At 38.2% G+C, this 19,831-nt stretch overlaps 1 protein-coding gene across 1 annotated transcript in view; it reads right to left on the bottom strand.

The window, feature by feature from the left end:
• The window catches only part of EXT2 (exostosin glycosyltransferase 2), an 81,922-nt gene that overhangs the window by 48,321 nt on the left and 13,770 nt on the right, over positions 1–19,831 (bottom strand). The window contains exons 5-6 of the mRNA XM_009277472.2: positions 18,798–18,937; positions 17,823–17,916 (exon numbers count right to left, since the gene is read on the bottom strand). Coding sequence (XP_009275747.1) covers positions 17,823–17,916; positions 18,798–18,937 — 234 coding nt within the window. The remainder of the gene's footprint in view (positions 1–17,822; positions 17,917–18,797; positions 18,938–19,831) is intronic.

Below are 19,831 nucleotides of genomic sequence, written 5' to 3'. Positions count from 1 at the left end.
TCTAATTTGTAAATAAAGATCAAACATGTACTTTGTATAACTGCCAAAACGACACAGATGAACATATGTTAACCTATGGGATCTTGTTCTGGGTGTATGGCTTACCAGCAATTGCAAACAGGTATTTAAGAAACACAGCTTCTCTTCCCCTTCTAAATTTCTAGATAAATAGAAAATCTAGGATAGATCCAAGATGAAAGACAGAAAAGCATTACTTTCTAAAACAGTTTTACCAATGTGTGGAAGAGTCAAATGTAGAGTACTGAGTGACTTGACTGAGAATGAGAAATACGTGATATTATTGGGTTGCCCAATGGGTTGGAATTGACTAGAATCTCTTATAATACAATAGATTCCCCATGAAATTAATTTGCCTGAATTCAATTTTCACAGAAAATTTTACAAAGCCAAGACAGCCTCACCATGAAAGCCAAAGACTGAAGGAATCGAAGACCAAACTCTCCCCTTTCTCCAAGAGGTAAGCTCCAAGAGGCATGCCCATAGGTAGCTTTAAGTTGTTTCTCTTCCTTCCTCCACACCCATTTCAACTGCTGCATCCTCATTAGATCAGCCAGGAAAAACCACCACTTTCTGTAAAGGCTAAAATTGCTTAACATAATGTAGAGGTATTAATTTATCTCTACAAATACATATGCACACTTTGAGGAACACTAGCAATATCTGTAAGACAGAAGAAAAAGTTTAGAAACTTTGTGTAGTTTTCTTCCTCGAAGCTGTAGATGGTATGGGAAATTTGCGTTCCTTCAACCAAGTAAGCAAGCATCCAAACCAAAAGTTCAATTCCACTTGTTTTCAGTTCCAGGATTTTGTTCAGGTGGACTACAAAGAAACTAAACTGACAATATTCAGCACATACTGGTACAGGCAAGAGCTTGGGACAGAAGCATTTGCAGTTGTTTTCATAGGAGACAACAGGCAGCAGCACAGAGCAATAGGGTAGCCTACTCATAGAAAGTAACATTTATTTAGGTAAGGTGTTATTTTCCTAAGAAATAAACACACTTGGGGGCCTAGCATCTCTTTATAAGCTCTTTACAAGCCAGCATAGCATCAGGTTACAAAGTCCATTCATAATAATGTTTATAAGTTCTAGTGTTAATGCCACTAATGGTGCTCCGGTGTAGAGTGCAAGTCAGATCAATGTAAATCTTTTGATTAGTTTGGGAAAAGAAAAACACTGGGCATGAGGCAAGGAAAAAAATACTTTCTGTAACATTTAGATCAAGGGGAAAACAGTCCATGAAAAGAATTTTCTAGCCTCCTGTTTTTTCACAGCCCGTAATTTGGTGGGAGTTGGTAAAGTCAGCAAAAGGGGAAAAAAACAAGATTCGCTGAAGAGTAGTAAAAGTTAACTGCCCATAAACCACCACTTCTCTCAGCTTTTAGGCCAGGCGCCATGATGCTGTAAGATTTTGCCCCACTGCAGGAGTTCAGTGTTTCTAAAATGCCTTGAAGAGGTTTATGAGGCCTTGAAATATAACCATTTTCACACTGGCTGGGGTGACTCTACTTAAATGCTTTTCCTTCTCGATGGCTCTTGGTGTTCCTGGTTTTTACTCCCTGACCAGCTGGGTTAGGGAAGTCTGGCCGAAGAAAAGAGCGTGGCCTAGCTGCTGCAGCAGCACTGGCCTGGAAGCTTGGTGATCTTATTTTTAATCCTGGTTCTGTTACTTATTTACAGATAAATGCTTGACATTCATTTTATTTCTTGCTTCTACTTCAGCCTCTCAGCAGTATGTGTAATATTCACCTCAGAGAGATGTTATGAGACTTAACCATTCTAGACCTTGGGATGGATAGAAGAACAGAAAAAAAATTAACTTTATCCTCTCATTATTTGTAAAAAGAAACCTTAAACTAATAAAACTAATATTTAGCTAACCAATGCTACCAAAGTAACTGAGTGTGGCAACCCTTTGCTACAATGTGTACCTTCAGCAGAGATATAAAAGATATTACAAGAAATACCTACAGCTCTGCTGTGTATCTAACAGCTCTGGGCATGGAAGTTTGTCCACTAAGACCTTCAGGCTCTTAAATTACATGTGATACCGTTATATAAATCAAATGGTTTTTAAGTTACTGAGACCTAACAAGTTACTGCCCATCAAGCAAGCTACTATAATTGGTCACAGGCAACCCCCCCATAACCTCTTTCCATTGTGCAGCAGGATTAGATAGGCTACTGAGGTTCAAGATAAACTGAATTATTATATATTTGCCCCCTACTAAAGATGCATATGAGGATAGCTGATAATATATAATAATCAGATAGCAAGCTTGACCTCTCAAGCCCCCTACTGCCCCAAGGTAAAATGGGACTGAAGAGAGGGCGTAAGTCCCTCTTTTGGAGGAACAAGAATTTTATAAAAAGTTTCCCAAGACAAATTTTGGGTTCAGACTGAGGACCCTATAACCCCAAATTCCCACATTTTTCTGCCTATGAATTGTAATCTGCCCCCTCTTTCTGGACTGCCTTACTGTTTCTACAGCTGGTTCCCTGTTCCAACAACTTCCTTGTTGACCACACATATCACCTTTTAGTATGCAGTTCTTCAGCAAAGATGATACCAGCTGGGTCAGCTAAAACCAGTGCCATCTTTGTTTCTTTACACAAGCTTATGAGAAACCCTCAGAAGACTTTATACTATTAAGAATTAGACAGTAATTTGTTGTTTCTAGAAAGTGATAAGAATTTGTTAAAAAAACCCTCTTTTGGAGGAACAAGAATTTTATAAAAAGTTTCCCAAGACAAATTTTGGGTTCAGACTGAGGACCCTATAACCCCAAATTCCCACATTTTTCTGCCTATGAATTGTAATCTGCCCCCTCTTTCTGGACTGCCTTACTGTTTCTACAGCTGGTTCCCTGTTCCAACAACTTCCTTGTTGACCACACATATCACCTTTTAGTATGCAGTTCTTCAGCAAAGATGATACCAGCTGGGTCAGCTAAAACCAGTGCCATCTTTGTTTCTTTACACAAGCTTATGAGAAACCCTCAGAAGACTTTATACTATTAAGAATTAGACAGTAATTTGTTGTTTCTAGAAAGTGATAAGAATTTGGGTTAAAAAAAAAAAGTTTATTTGGTTTAGGACCCTTAGCAATATCACACAATCAAGTTCAACACACCTAAAGCTGGCTGGCTCAGTCTTCCCTCTGTAATCAGTGGAAAAAAAAATTGGGTCATTCAGAGAGAAATTTAGAGCTCTGGTACCTTAAAATACCTCCTGAACAATCCGTTCTCCTCTTATTAAGGGAGCATGAGAGGACAGAGTAAGTGACCAGCTGTGGGCCATGATCCTTCTTTCCCTTAAAGCCCTATCTTCAAAAATGATTTGAGGGCCCTCTCGTTTTCCCTGGAGAGGCACGAAGGTTTGAAATGAGAACTTGAAGAATGTAGGGTACATTTTTCAAGAATAATTCATGTGTTTCAGGCTATAGGAAAAACGTAAGAGCCATGCTCTGAAAAGTTGGCTCACTTTTGCGGTACCAGTACAATTACCCAAAACAGGAGGTAACCTCTTTAGAAATGGCAATATGAAAGTAAAAATTAGATTCTTGTCCCCATACACAGACTACTATATAGGAATTTTAAGAGTTAATCCATTAAATCAATGCAATACTGGTAAAATCACGCTAACTTGTCTGAAACTGAAAAGCTTTCTGAATTATTTTCATGTTTTATAGAAGATCAGATTAAAAGCACCTTTCAAATTTGACGTAAGCTGATTGTGTTGTGTCTATTTGTCAACACGGACCTATCCGAGAAAAGCAGTAATGTAGGCATTGTATAAAGAGTGCTCATAACATCAGCATGCCACTTAAGGCTAAAAAATGGGGGTAGGAAGGAATTGCACTTTTGGGGGTGTCTGATCACTTCAGATAAAGACTAATCCATAATTCAGTTTTCCCAAAGCTCAAACCAGAAGTTTCTCTAGAAAGGGAAAAGATGAATAAACAGTAGAACAATGCAGGGCACATACAGTTGCTTCCAGGTTAGCTAAGGTTTGCTTCTAATGGAACACGACAACTTTCTTTTAATATTGTTTCTGAATTTTCATTCCATCTTTCAACTCTTGTTTCTGAGCTATGCATGATTCCCAAGTAAAGCCCTGAAAATATTCATCTATTTAACTTATACAACTTATATGAGTGGCATATAGAGGAATATTCCTTAATTACAAGACACTTCTGCAGGATAAGCAAGCAAACCAATAATTTTTATCATTACAGTCCTACATTTTAAGAAAGAGATTCTAAATAGACATTTTGTGGTGCTGGTTTTTATTGTAATTCAGTCTCAAAAAATATTTCTTCAAAAGTAAAGCAGTAGGTGGATTTAATCACCTGGCTCAATATTCTCCACTGTAGTAATTTCAGCCATGAAGCAAGCACATTTGCCTACTTCAGATACAACAGAGAATGAAAACTAAATCTTTCCACTATCCAAATTTCTTTTTCTTTTTGAAGCTGCTGATTCATAAGGGGACAGAGGTCAGAGTTCAAAGTGCTAGTCTTACTCTTCAGATACCAGCCACTTGGGAGTAACTCACTTCTACTGGCTCTCAGTTTTATTGCTGTAAACTACTTGACAAGCGCTGACTCATAAGAGCTAAGGGTAAAGGAAAATGTTAGCGCAAGCTCAGATATTAATCTTAAGCTTCTTACACTGCAGTCTTCCTCAGATTCTCCTCTTCGGCGCTTTGAAAAGTATCACTTATATCAATTATATTAATCCATATGTACAACAACACATACTACGGATATATGAGAATGGTTCTTTGAAACATATCTGTTAAAGTTAACATTTTGAGTCTTGCTGCCATACTTTCAGATAATTTGTGGGGTTTTTGGGTTTTTTGTTTGGTTTGGGGTGTTATTTTGTTTTTGTTTGGGTTTTTTGTAAAGTTTTCATCTTCTGTTATGATCAAGAGCCTTGTTCTGCTTAAAATCTGGCTCAAATATATGACACAGAAGAAGCTATTTTTAACAGAATAGTTCTCATTCTCTCTCATGAAATGGTAACATTTTATATGGTTTTGAAATACTGCATTATTTTGACCCCTAAAATACATATTTCTGCTATTTCTCATCCTAGTGATAGTAACTTAGTTTTAAAAATAACAACAGCGCAAGACTTGAATAGATAAAAATGCCACTTAGCACTGGCATTCTCCCCTCCCTCCATACATTTCTGCACCTCAAACTTGCTTCTTTGATTAATGAGCATGTCAACTTCACAACTCTGTTCCAGAAGGCAACACTGCACCAGCCAGGAAACCTGACTTACTGCCCTGGCACCCTACAAATCCACTGCCAAAATACATTTCAGTTATGGAGCCAACAAATAGGTATCGGCACTACGAGCAGCAAGGAACCACCCTGCTCTCAGCTGTGGCTGGGAATACTGTCGAAAAGCATGCAGACAGTGCCAGCAAAGAAAGGAGCAGGATGGGAAAAAAAGCAAAGTTTCATTAAGCACTCAGAGCTTTAAACACATGTACTGTAAAAATGGCTGCCATTTACTGAATTCCCTCTGCTCCCAAAGAGCTTTCAGTCCTGTCTTCCTATTCACAGGCAAATTACATGTGTTGACACCACAGAAGTAACACAGCTGTAAGAGAGTAATATAGATCCTACTCTGGCTTCCAGATAGTCATATCTACATAATCATCATTGATAACAATGTAAAGACACTAAAAATAGCCCACTGTCTGTCCCTCCAGTTTCCAGGAGTTTGTAGGGCTCCCTAATTACTCCAATTTCACCAGGTTGTTACTGTGAAGGGGCAGGCACACCTAACCTGAGGAGTAGTCAAAATTACCTGGATCTGTATCATCGTTTTTATGATAAGTTTGACCTTTGCACACTCCCTGTTAACCACATTAAACCAGACCTACAGTGAGCTAGACTTACGCTATCCTCGATTCAACAGCAGTCCAGAAAATAATGGAAAACAAATATGTGTATGTAATTGCAGGGAACATTCAACTACTATATGACCACAAGTTGGGGGGTGGGGGGACGTTTCAGCCACATTTCTTGACAAATGATGGACAGCTCCTGAAACTGAAAGCAATAGGTTTCTAGTCCCAGGGGTACTGCCTTCAAATATGTCTATGTTCTCAGGGTAGATCGGTTTTCCCTGCTGCAGGCATCCTGCTGAGAGGTGAGGTCCCAAGCAAAACACAGGAATCTGACTGCAAGCCTTTGAGGTGGCAGGAGCCAAGGGGGGTTCAAAGACAAGGCTGGCTGGTGGGCAGCACCTCTGAGTATTGCAGAGGTTAGAGGTTAGTAAAGCAGGAGCCACTGGCCAATAAAACAGTGTTTGGAGAGCCCACTCTACAGATAAATTGGGGATCTGTTTACACCTTTCCCAGCTTTCTGAGTTACACACACTGATGCTTCCCACTGTGATCTTGTCCTATGTCCACCAGCATCTCCCCTCCTCAGCAGCTGCCCTGCTCTCTGCTGGTTGGCTTTGTAACATGGCTAAAGGATGCTTGGAAACTTTTAATCAGCATCCAGCATCAAAAATAAATAAATAAAAGCACAACTGCTTTTATTTGTGTCAACTGCTGCAACAAGATCTGTCTTGCTTGAGATTTCCCATGACTGCTGTACTAATGCTGGGAGAATAGAAGCTTAAATTCCCTTGATTAGAGAAGCTAAACACAAAGCAAGCCCAGTGCCAATCACACACATGAAAGGACAGCTTTTTAAAGCAAGAAAAAAAAAATCTAGGTAGGGTTACTACCATATTATAGCGGTCAAAAAAATCAGCACATACCTCAATTTCAGAGCTTAAGCTCTATACCAGGAAGAACTTGCCCTTTTGATGAAGACATGTTTTGCTCAGTTTCCTGTAAGCTATATAGTTCTATTTTATATAAGCATAAACATACACATACCACCATACACACAGTTCTCAACATTGGACAATTTTAACCACCGACATTACTGCCAGCATTGCTTGAATACAGATGTATGTTACTGACTTCCATAAGGATAAAAGCTGAAGGACTGGCAGTCATAGGTTTTTTTCCATATCTGTGGGAAAAAAATCAGTTTAGGACATGGTGCTGCTTTTTCCCTCCACACCTTAAAAATAACTGATCTTAGCTCAAGCTATGTAAAAATACCTCATCCTTCATGACTCAAACTGTGCATGGCTGTATGGCTGCCTGATGAAATAGATAAGGTGATTAATAATTGCTGGTTGTGATAATACTATGTGGTGGTCACACTGCAACGGAACAGGATTGAAGATAATTTTACATGGACAAAGAAATCAATAGACATCAACAAACGTTATTTATTTCTTCTTGGCAAACATCTGAAATAGCATGCTAAAGAGGAATATTCTTTACTGCATGAAGCCAAATTTTGTAAAAAAGAGAAGTAATCTCAAAGATAAACATTAAAGCTTGTTACAGATTCCTTGCTACCCCAAAAAAGATGGAAAGTACACCGACCAGCATTTGCATATTTATTCTGTTTAATCTTTTGCTTCACCTGAACAATTAAAAATGTGAGGAATTGTTTTCCCTCTCCCCTCGATACATATATAACATGGCCTCTGCAATAGACAGAACTCACATCTCAGGATATTCCCTGAAGCACTGGCTACTAAACACAGGTAGCAACAGATCAGAAACAAAACAAGTGGTCAGAGGAAGAGTGCAGAGCCTGGGCTTGGTGCTGCTAGCTTACTGAAGCATTTCAGACAGTTGGTTAATGGATTCAGATTCAGGATCAGGAAAATTTTTCTCAGTGCCTCAACAGGCACCATTGATATTTTTTGCTTTTGTTTGCTACAGTGTTGGGAAGCATTTTATGGTAGACTGTGCTGTGTGGGGGAATGGAGATGAAGTATTCTGTGGACCCCCTGGGACCAGAATTCCGTTACCAGCTGAGTCCAATTGCAGGAAACTATTTCTTAAGCTCAGCTGTAATGTAACAACTTCTATCCATGAGTCCCTACTCACCATTAGTATCTTGGAATGTGCACGCCCTCTATAATCCTCCTCTCCAGAGCATCTGTACAGATTTAAGCCATCAGGATAGAATATGTATTCAAAGACAACTAATGCCACGTGCCATTTTCATTTCTAAAAAACATTCAAAATTGTCAACTAGTGGAAAAATTTAAGAAAAAAAAAAAAGAGGAGCAGAGGGGAAAGGAAGGAGCCAACCCCCAGATACAAGTTGCACCACTTGCAAGCCAAAGGGCATTACAGTATATTCCTAGCACAGCCCACTTTTCCATTTGTAACAAAAATACGTAATTTTCCTATACACAGGCATCTAAGAAACCGTTAGATATATCTGCACAATTTACAGACAAAGATTAAAGGAAAAGCCATCTAAAGATTATCTGACAACAGATTGTTTCTATAGAACATGTAAAACCTTTGTAACTTAAAAGCCAAACGTTCCTACTGTGTTGTAACATACATTTGATTTAGTCATTAAAACAGGATCCAGGACTTTTAAATTCCATTACTAATATTATGATTTGACCTTGTACAAGTTATTTACGCCTCTATCTACTCATCAGTAAAATGGATACAAGACCAAGGTGTATTTACTACTACTATTTAATATACTCACATGCAAATCACTACAGCAATGCAGTGTATTTATACTATATAGGTAAATGCTAAAGTTGTAACACTTTCAGTAATTAAGGGGTAAGTGGAGCAAGTGAATTTGATAAAGAAATGTAATGTGGTACAGACTAAGAAGCAGCAGAGGGAGAGCACAGAGTAACAAAGAACAAGTAGAACAGCAGGAGAGATGCTTAATCATCCATTTATCTGCAGCTAACTGCTTCATGTGCATGACAGAATATTTTCAAATATTCTTTCTAAAAGAAGTACATGCCTTTCCAATTTTTGGATCATCTGGGTTTATCTGTAGTCTATCCAAGCTATGTATAGCAATCTGCAAAGGGCAAGTACCAAAAGTCCACTTTGCAACAACATACAGACTCTTAGAATACAGACTTTTAAAATCTAACCTTAAAAACCAAAAAATAATACTGTCTTAAAATAGTTTAATTTCCCTCTTACAGTTGAAGTTTAATCTTTTGTTGTTTAGAGGCTGAAACCTAGATACAAAGGCAGCACAACTGCATCCTACAAAAATTATTCACTGAGATGCCGACTGCTCTCAAATCTCTGAGCTCTCTCTCAGAGATGCCACAAAGACCACTCTGCAATACCACAAGCATGAAAACAGTTTTCATTCTGGAAAACAACAGGGCAGGACAGACAACAGGAAAAAAAATCTAGGATAAGGATACTCTCTGCAACAAATGAAGAGGGGAGGGGGGAGCAATGAAAGTCTCATATATAAATGCCAAGGATTCTACAACTCCCCTGGTGATCCTGGCAGTAAGCCAGGAAAAAGTTTTCTCTTTCCTTTGCTGTTTGCAGCAACAAATCTTTCCTCTGGGGGAGGGGTGAGAGGGCTGGAACTAACTTCACTGCATCTGATAAGATGGCAAATTGTCCAGGCCTGACATTTATGGGGGACCCGGAGCTCCACTGAAGCACTCTGGGAGGATTAAAGCAGGGTTAGCTTCTCCAATCGTACTCCTTAAAATGCTACAAATGGCAGACAGATGAAAGTTCGTTTAAATTTGATAATGATGAGTCTAAAGAACCCCGAGACAGAAGCTGTCCCCTGTCCAGGAAAGAACTGCAGCTGGAAGTTGAATATTCTCATTAAAAGGACTTGTAAAAATCTAACTATGCTCAAAGAGCTTCCAGTGTCCAGATATCGAAATGAAGTTTCGTTTAACTGGCTAACAAGAACTAAATCCCATCTCTTATGTGAGCTGCACCACCCACAGGAAAACTCCACCACTCATTTGCTTTAACTCTATCCAGGACTGTTTCACTGTAAGAATGGGATGTTTCACACGCCGGCAGTGATTGCCTGGAGCCAGCAGAAAGGCTCATATAGCTGTCAGCAAGCTGATAAGAGCTGAAATTACTCTACAGAGCCCTCTTTAAAGAAGAGCCAAAGAAGCACATTAAATGAAAGGGAGGAGGGGTCAGAAAAGCCAGCCACTCATGTTGTTTTAACGTGGCACTAAAACAAGTCATTGATTTATGCATGTGTCTTCAGCTCTGCTTGACCCGGAGTCTGAACTTTTCTTCAGGTCAGGGCTGAGGCACATGGGACATACACCAGAAAAACCACAATAGCTTGTCCAGGTATTCCAACTGTGGGAACAAACATTGCAAACTACATGTTTTCTATCCATGTTTTTTAAAATGAATTTACATTCCTTTTTAGCTTTTAATTGTCCACACAGGCTGAAAAGACAAGAGGTTGTGATTATCTAAAACTTTAATTAAGAAAAATCAAGAATGCTGCGTGGCCCCTATTTGAGAGAGTATCTTATGGGGCTTCAGGAAAGTGAATTATCCATTCACACAAAGGAGGAAACTATACATCATGGTCAATATTCTCTCACTGAAGTGTTTGGCAGCCAGTGAAGTTAAGATGCATTTAAAAAAACACTGATGATCTGACAAGGTTATTCTGCAAGGTATTATAATACCAAGGTCTCCTGCAAACCTGAGTCCTGAAGATGCATCACTGCGACCGCACCAGGTCTGACCAAATGGCCTTCTGCTCCTGTATTCTGTCTCTGACAACAGTCCGCAGCAGGTACCTTAGGAACTCCCCCACACAGACACAGCAAGCATGAGCCACCACTTCCCCAAAGTACTCTCCAGCTTCCAGAAGTCTGCAACTCAGGAACTTCTAAGCCAGAGGGTACATCTTTGCATTCATCTCCAACTGATTTTCTTTCTCTGGATTTCTTCGTTCACCCTTTATGCCAATAAAAACCCTTCACTCACACAAAATGCTGAAGCAGAGAGTCCCACAGACTACCTACTAGTTCTGGGAAAAGATCATCTCCTTTTTTATTTTTTTAGACCAGATTTCCAATAATGCAAGTCCTAGGAAACATCAAATGAAACTGTATCAAACAATGTACAGTCATATCAATTCATTTTCTTTATGACCTCCTTATAGTTCTGTGTTATATTCTTGCTCTTCATCTTATCCCCAATCATTCATTTTCAAGATGAAGAGTGTTAGGCTATTTAATCACTCTTCTCGTGAAACTTTTGATCACTATTGTTCTATTATATCCTTTTTAAGATGGGAGAACCATAACTATGGACTGTATTCAGGGTGCAGACATACAACAGATTTACGCAGTGGCATAGTATTTTCCATTTTTTTCTCTACCTCTTTTCTAAAAATTCTTTATATTATTTTTTTTGACCATAACTGATCATGGAATTTATATTTTCACATAACTATTTATTACAGTTCTAAGAACTCTTTTCCAAGTGACTGCAGCTAGCTGAGAGGCCATCACTGCCTATGAAAAGGCTGTTCTAAATTGCACATATACCCCTCTCTTTGTATACTGAATTTCATTTGTCACTTTATCATTTGGTCATGCTGTACCTGAATTTCTTTGGCCTAAGATGTGCCAGTTCCAAACAAAACCTTTCCCAAAGCAGAATCATTCATAAGGGGTAACTGCAAGGGGTTTTTTCTATTACCGTTAGGTTGAGCTACAAATTTTCCCTTAAAGAGCCATGCTGTTCTGGGGTGCTTATCGTCTACACAGCTACCTAATTTTATGGAATTTCTTATCTCCAACATCCCCACCTCTCTAAGTTTGGCTGAAATTGGGCAGTAACAGAAATCAGAAGAGAAATCAGCATGCACATTGTATGTGATCATACCCTTGTTTCCCTAGGAAACCAGGATGAAAAGAATTCCTGCACTCAAGAACACTAGCTCTTCATTCTTGTACCATTAGAGCGCACAAAGTCACCCAGTCTTCCAGAGTAGACATTAATTCAAAAGTTTTATTTTTGGGAGGTGGGAAGTGTTATAAAGTCAAAAAAGAACAGGCACACAAAGCCTTCTTTTGAAAATAAACTCCTTACCTAAAATCCGTTCAGTGAGAAAGAATGCCTAAATAAACAGAGGAATAACTCTTCTATTCCTGTTGCATAGTACTTTCATATTCTGATCCTATGCCTTAATGAGCCTATCTGTGTTAAAAGACTTCCAAGTATTTTGATATTTAGTGAGGAAAAACATTTATAAAATGTCTGTATATTCAGATAGACAGATTCATCTCACAAAAAGAAGGGAAAAAAGGCACAGAGGCTCAGATATAAGTTGAGGAAAACTTTCATACAAGTTGAAGATATTTATGTATCAACTACAGTGGTGAAATGTTTCTAGAGATTAATAGGCTTTCAAAGCAAAAACATTAGAAAAATTCTGTTGAGAGGGAAACTATACAAGGCATGGGATAAGCAGATACCAGCAAAGTTTTGTTTTGCTTTTTTTCCTTTACCTATTTCACTCTTCTTCAGGAGCAAGACAAAATTTCAAACTTCACTCTCTATCATACAGGTCTATTACATTTACTTCTATTTCTTGCCCACCTCTAGAACTTTGCTATTACCTGGGTGCTGGTTTGTGGTGCAGAGAAAATGAAAGCATAAGGATGCAGCATCAAGTCTGCGGGATCAGTAGCTCTGCAGCTGAGCTGCTTATTGACTTGCCTCTGGGCACTTCTGCCAGTGTTTCAGCCTCCATATGGAACTATTTGTGAGAGGGGGATGGTTCAAGGAAGCTTCAAAGAAAATGAGAATGACAACATTACTGTAGAACACAGACAAGACAGCAATCCCAGAGATGCGTAAGTTTCATCCAGACTGCTATTAATTTTAGCAGCTCAACTAGCAGACGCTTTTTTTGATGGTCAATATGTTGGAGTGTACAAGACCTATCATATGCTAGTCTCCAGTTCTCATGGACATAGGCTGTACATGTAGTATTGAAAATATGTAACAATTTTTCACAGCAGTGTAAACTAGGCTATGAGCATAGAAACTATTCCCTTTTGTGAGGAAAGACAGGAAACTGAACCAGGAATTGTTGAGGGCAAAATGTTCTGCAAGTTTGAACAATAAAAGCATAAGTTAATGTGGCTTGTCTCCAGAGATCTCAGCACAATCAGGTATAATGCAGGACAGTAGAAATTAATTCTGATTTCCCACACTCCAGCTCTGCTCAGATCAATAAACGTCTTTCCTGGTTTATACCATGTACTGTCTGACAAAACAACTGTCAGACAGCAAAATAAAGTCGCATTATAGGAAATCACAGCCCAGGTCATACCAGCCGTAGATCCTAGCAGACAATGACTGCAAAGCTAAAGCACCTGTATGTCATCCTCTTCATGACAGTATTATGTGATGCTCATGATCAGTGTACAAACTATAAGAAAATATTTTCAAATACGCATTCTTACATATTTTAAATGTAATGACTTCTCTTTAAGAGCCTTCCTCTCTTCTCCAGCAGATGTACGGCTAGAAGCACTTCCAGAAACAAAGCAAAAATTAAGCCTAGAGAAAATTTTACTCATTAAAAGCAGACAATCTATTTCAACTTGAAAAAAAATTATATATACGTGTGTGTGTGTATGTACGTGTGCGTGTATATATATATTTTTTTTAACCTTGATGCATGATCTCCAGAGAATCAACTGCAACAAAATACTGCAAAAAGAGCGCCTAATCAACAAAGAAAACTGGCAAGCTAACATTTACAATAAAATTTGTTTTAATTATGAGGTTTTCCAACCAAGGATAAGAATTATGTCATAATCAAGACAAGCACTGAAACCAAAGTAGTCTGACAGCAAGGCTCCAATCCCACAAAGGTTATCAGACCCAGAAAGTCTGATAGGTGTGATGAATGCATGCTTCATCTTACTAAAAACCAGGAGAAATTTATATCAAGGATTTGTTCTGTTTGGCTAAAAAGAGGATGATCTTAACCATACTCATGTCAGAAGATGTCAACTGGTTTCTTAATTTACTGAAAAAGTACATTAATTGGCAGGTACTGTCAAAGCATGTTTCACAAGTCTTTATCAAAAACGTATTGTCTCTCCTAGTCAAATTTTATGTGCAACAAAAACAGTTTTTGAAATAAAACCTAAACACATCCTAACTGCAAAGGAAACAGTGAGATGTTGCAAAATGATTTTCATATCAATTTTAACAAAAGCTCTTTGCAAAGATTGCTTTTTCCTCATTTTAACATCAGTTGTGGACCAATCTTTTTGTAACTGTTATATCAAACTCCAAGTGTTTCACAATGTAAAAACAAGAAAGAACATGATCGTTGTGATCTAACTATTTTTGTTTCCATCTCGATAAGAGCAGTGCTTGGTGAAAACTAGAATGGACTGGAAAAAATCAAGCATACCACAAGACCAGTTTCAGTCAGTCCTCTTCCACTTGACAAAAAACAAGCATCAAAATATTGTATATCAAGTGTTATTAGCCCTTGAAGCTGAAGCAGCAAAAGAAAACGGTTTAAATATTATTGAGAAATATGGGTTACTTGCAAAACCAGAATATTTTGAAGCTTTTGTTGCCCTTCCATGGCTAAGCAGAATAAACAACTGCTACAGATCACATCTGAAAACATGTATAAATCACTACAGTTCATTTGCAGATTCGTTCCATAAATGGGTATTAGCTGAGTTTCATTTTAGTAATTCCTTGCCTGACAAACAAAACAGAGCACTTATGACAAATTCACTTTGCTTCTGAACTACCCTTAGCACCAGCCTCCTCAAAAGTTCATTCCAACTTCAAATTCTCTCTTCTCCTATCACTACTTTAGCCTTATTTTGTGAATCTTTATTCATTAATTCCTGTACATCGTCACTGAAGTGAAGACACTGAAAAATACTGGGAAGATATTTTGTCTAGCCAAAACGTCCTAAGATACTTTCCCAAACCATTTAAATCAAAACACAGCAAGTAAAGTGTGCAACTGCTCCCTACTGTGACACTGATGAGGAGGAAGGAAACAAAAGTCTATAGCACTGGTGGAATATTAGTGCATATTTATCAACGAGGAAAAGCAATCCGGTCACTGGTAGTCCACACAGTATCAGTCACTAAGTACTTTTTCACCGTATGAGATAGCTAGAACATAGAACCATGTATCAGCAAGGGAATTTCACAGATGCTTACACTGGGACTTTACCTTGTAAATAAGGCTGACAGGACATGAAATGTATGGATAACATGTTTAAGTATCCTCAATATGCAGACAGAAATAAATTCACGACGACAAAAGATCTTGTGATTTCACCCTGATACTCTTACTGCCAAAACACACAACTATATCCTCAGCAAAAGCATCAAGATGTGAGAGGAAGCTTTAGAAAAACATACTTCCCGCCTTCAGTCAATAGAATCAGTTTCCAATATGTTCAGTGATGCTTTGGACCCGATGACAATGACTACTGCAAACCATCTATAATCCAACAAAATTCACTCCAGACACAAACTAGAACTGCATTCTGGGTTTTAAAATATCTTCTATTTTAACTTAATTTTATGGAGTTACAGATAACATAGATAACTTTCAGATGATCTGTATTAAGGGGGGTTTTGTTGGTTTATTTCATGGTGAATGTTTTTTGGTTTTTTGGTTTTTTGTTTGTTTGGTTTTGTTTTGTTGGGTTTGGGGTGGTTTTTTTGGTCTTGTTTTGGTTTTGGGGGTTTTTTTTGGTTTTGTTTTTTTACAAACTAGTGTTGTTTCCTGATTTCATACTTTAAAATTACTGTTTAAGCTGTCCGCAATGTCAAGTGCATTCTCTGTAGGAGGAGAACATTATCCTGAAATGACTATTTTATGATATTAGTAAAATGGACAACAAGAAAATCAATGCACACTTTAACAGACTATTAATGTCAGTTTTAAAGCTTTATTAGGCAAAACTGCCTAGTGTTAACATCTCTATGTTCATGTCAGAGAAAAAAAGAAAATAAAACAAAATCATGTTTCTAGGAGCTGTAACAGCAAAGCTACTTTTTCACCTGCCACCCCCGGTGGCAACTTGGTGCTGTCAGTGGACCCCACCAAAATGGTTCGTTTGTGTGAAGGGACTAAAGAGAAAGGAGACCCCTGATGGCTGCTGTGATATTTGCAGACTCTCTGTACACAGAATGAAGTGAAGTTGGCAATGGGATTCAGGTGTGAAAAGGTATTTACCGGTAAATTTGAGAGTCTGTTTTTTCCACACATATCCAGTATTAATGTCCACTGTGCAGCTTTTAGCACTGTCTAGGTAGAAATAACTAGTGTTGTAGGCTACACCCTGAAAAACCACTCCTTGGCTCACTTTTTACAAGGACCACACAAAAGATGACTTTGTCATTAAGGTTGGGTAAGGGAATTTCAGAAACATCTTCACAATTCTTGCAGAAATTCGACTACAGAAATCCCCTGAATCTTTAAAAGTCACCTGAGATCAGATAGTTTACTTTTTCCTTACATACCTAGCTCTTACTTTCTCTATGCCTCAGTTCCTCATCAGGAAGAACAATGATAACATTATCTCCCTACCTTTTAACAATATATGCTCAGGTACAATACGGTGACAAGGATGAAAGATCCTACATACAAGTTTACAGTATGTGTTAACATCTTACTTCTTTGCCGGCCAAAAAATGTAATCTACATATTCCAGTCACCAGAAGAACAACGTGGTTGAATCCTACCCCCTAATGTGGCAACAAAACTCCTCACACTTTGTGAAAATCCTCACACAGCTAACAATCCTCATCCGTTGAGCTTGCACTTTATGTGTGAGCTCTAGAATTAAAGCAACTGATGACGACAGTATCCATAACAGCAAAGCTAATAAACAGGAATCAGCATCAACTGGAGTAAACTAGAAGACATTTCCTTTTGACTATATACCCAGCCAACATAGACTTCATTCACGAGTTTGGACAGTTCGTGATCTCAACTCTTCCAGTCACCAAATAAGTAAAATTTCCCTCTCAGAGGAATTGTCAACTTCGTTAAAATATTTAAAACATTTTGGACTTAATGCTTCCCTCACATTTTGAGCAATTAAAATTTATCTACAAACCAAAGCTTCTCTTGAGATAGATACAGACTCTTGGACTTCTTCTTTAATACAATTTAAATACAATGTAGAAAAAAGAAACAAATATACACTGTGATTTCATCAGAAATATGTTAATATATGAGAGTAGGCAGTACACCTGCATTTAGGGAGAGCTTCCATCCCAGGGTGGGTTAAGAAGCAGAGGGGACACATGTAAAAGTGAAATTAATGAAAGTGGAGTTTGACTCCATTGGTAGAAACTGGCAGTCTCCACTTCTGGCAAATACCACATGACCTTTGCATGAAAAAGCAGTTAGTCAAAACCTCAGTTTCACATTTCAGATCTGCTGCAACGCAGGATGAGGAGGCATTGATCACTGTGGATGCTAAAGATCCTATATTTCACAACAGCATGTACATTAACATAGCAGGTTGGAGAAAATCCACTCTGAGTAACTGAAGTCTGCCTACTGAAGTGTTCTGCAATCACAATCATATGCAATATTCTTAACTTCTTGACTTGATGGGTAATGTAGTACTGATCAACAGCTGCTGTTCAACACATTTAGCTGCACCAGTGATGGGTAGAGATAAAACATTGAAAAGTAACGGTGAATGCATATGTTTAGCATAAAGAAAGAAGAGGGTCAAATAATCAAAATATTAACATGAGAGTACAATGGATGCTTCTGCATCCCAACAGATTTCATAGTAAGACAGGTGTATGAACCTACACTCCAACAGTAAATAAAGGAAAATAATTTAAACACAGTACATTATTCTACCTGTCTTTGCATCTCTTCAATCTGCCGCTGGGGGACACTTTGCAGAATACTGTACATTTCAGGCATCTTTTCTTCAGGGATGACAACAGAGGCCCTATAAGCAAAAAACAGAAAACAAATGGTAAGACGAGAAGAAAGAAGTTCTTCATTAAAAGATGTCAACAGCTTTTCCAGCCCAGAATCTTGTCCTATTCTAATAAGACACATTCAGAAGATATTAGCAGCAAGAAGCAGTCTTCTCTCAGTGTAATTAATTATTCTGTAGCAGTTCCTTCACAACACCAGCCAGCCTGCTCACAGATAATGCCCCAAGTCTGTGGACTGATCTGTACAGACAATCTAATAAATATGGAAGGGACAGAGACCCAGAAATCCTGAATTCTCATCTCTGGATTGCCACTGACTTGCTGTCAGCTGAGATTCTTGGAGTGACCAAACAGTAATAGCATATACAGTGCTATGTATACAAACTAGTAATTTTTGGACATGTTATCCTAAGATCACGTAACTGGGCATAGTGCATGTGTGGGAAAATAATCTAAGCTCTTAACACAGTGTACTCAGCTACAAAATAATTACACCCTTCAGTCTCAGATGAGCTTAGGAATCATGATAAAATACAGAGAATTTAGCATTTACGTGATGCAATTTCTAGCATATGCTTTCCTTAAAAGAACCTGAATGCAGACCAGTCCTCACTGAATTCAAGCACAAGATAATAAAGCAAGTCTGATTTAGAAAAAATATGATCGGCTACAGGATAACCAAATGCTCTGTCATCTCTGCCTCATTTGTTTTCCTCTCCTATTTTTGATGCATAATATATCAAGGGCAAAGACTGCATGTGTCTTACTCTGTATTCTATTCCCTGTAACCCCCAGTACATTTGACTTATCACACAGATGTTACTCAAATCACTGAATGCAATGAAGTCTCTTATGCAGTGGTTCGATGTACAATAGCAAGGGTACAGACCTCTTCCAGTCCAGAACCTCAGAGAAAGGTAAAATGTAGGAGTCAGCAATGATGACTGGGACACAGCCAGCCTGAAGAACATCGCTTAGCACAGCCTGTCCCAGGCGGGCCCCACGTAGAACGACACAGAACGTAGACTCCTGTCAACAAATGGTATCCAACACACAGATGAGGAAAAAAAAGGAAATGTTAGATTTGTATTATGCATGTGTATATGTATGTATATATGCATTATGCTTTCCTGCTTTCCCCCCTCACAAAAAAACAAGTGAAAAGGAAAATAGGCTTGCTCCGTGCAACCAATGTATTCTATAGTATTAGCCAATTCAAAATAATCATGCCACTTTATTTTCCAGAGGCTCAAAAATATCATAAGTGGAGAGATGAGAAATCAGCTAATGGGACTATTCTATGATTTATTTTAATGGCCGAACTTCAGAATTCTAACTGAGAAAATTCAAGGGGAAAAATAAGTTAAACACTTTGAAAGTTTGGCGTAACAAGATGAACAATCGACATGAACTTATTGAGTACAAACTGTATGAAGTCAACCTAATTTTCTTCCATTATAAGGCAATCCAGCTCTATGGATAGCAGAGAAGTAATAGACTTCATATCTCAACTTTAAAAGGCATTTGACATCTTTGATAGCATTTTCATAGGCAAATTAAGAAATCATGGGCTAGATAAAGCCCTCATAGGCTTTATAGTTACATAAATTATAGTTACAGAACTCTAAGTATAAAGCAGTTAGCACTGGCTCACAGGTAAAACTGTGATGGACCAAATAATCTTTCCTAGGTGCAAGAGTATTCAATGTGTCCCTTAGTTAACCGAGTAGCAGAATTAAGACCATACTTATCAGATCTGACAATACCTATGATTTTGTAGGATTAGCAAGCATAATGGATAAGGGGATTAGAGTTTGACATTATATGGATAAATTGACTAAAAATTACCAATACATACAGATTTCAACACTTAGATAAAAATAACCAACCGCACAAATATAAGCATGAACTAACTGGCTAGGT

Source organism: Aptenodytes forsteri, unplaced genomic scaffold (genome assembly GCF_000699145.1).
Source record: "Aptenodytes forsteri isolate BGI_AS27 unplaced genomic scaffold, ASM69914v1 Scaffold146, whole genome shotgun sequence".
Taxonomy (NCBI): domain Eukaryota; kingdom Metazoa; phylum Chordata; class Aves; order Sphenisciformes; family Spheniscidae; genus Aptenodytes; species Aptenodytes forsteri.
Note: the sequence above shows the minus strand (reverse complement) of the source record. Positions and strands in the feature narration are given on the sequence as shown.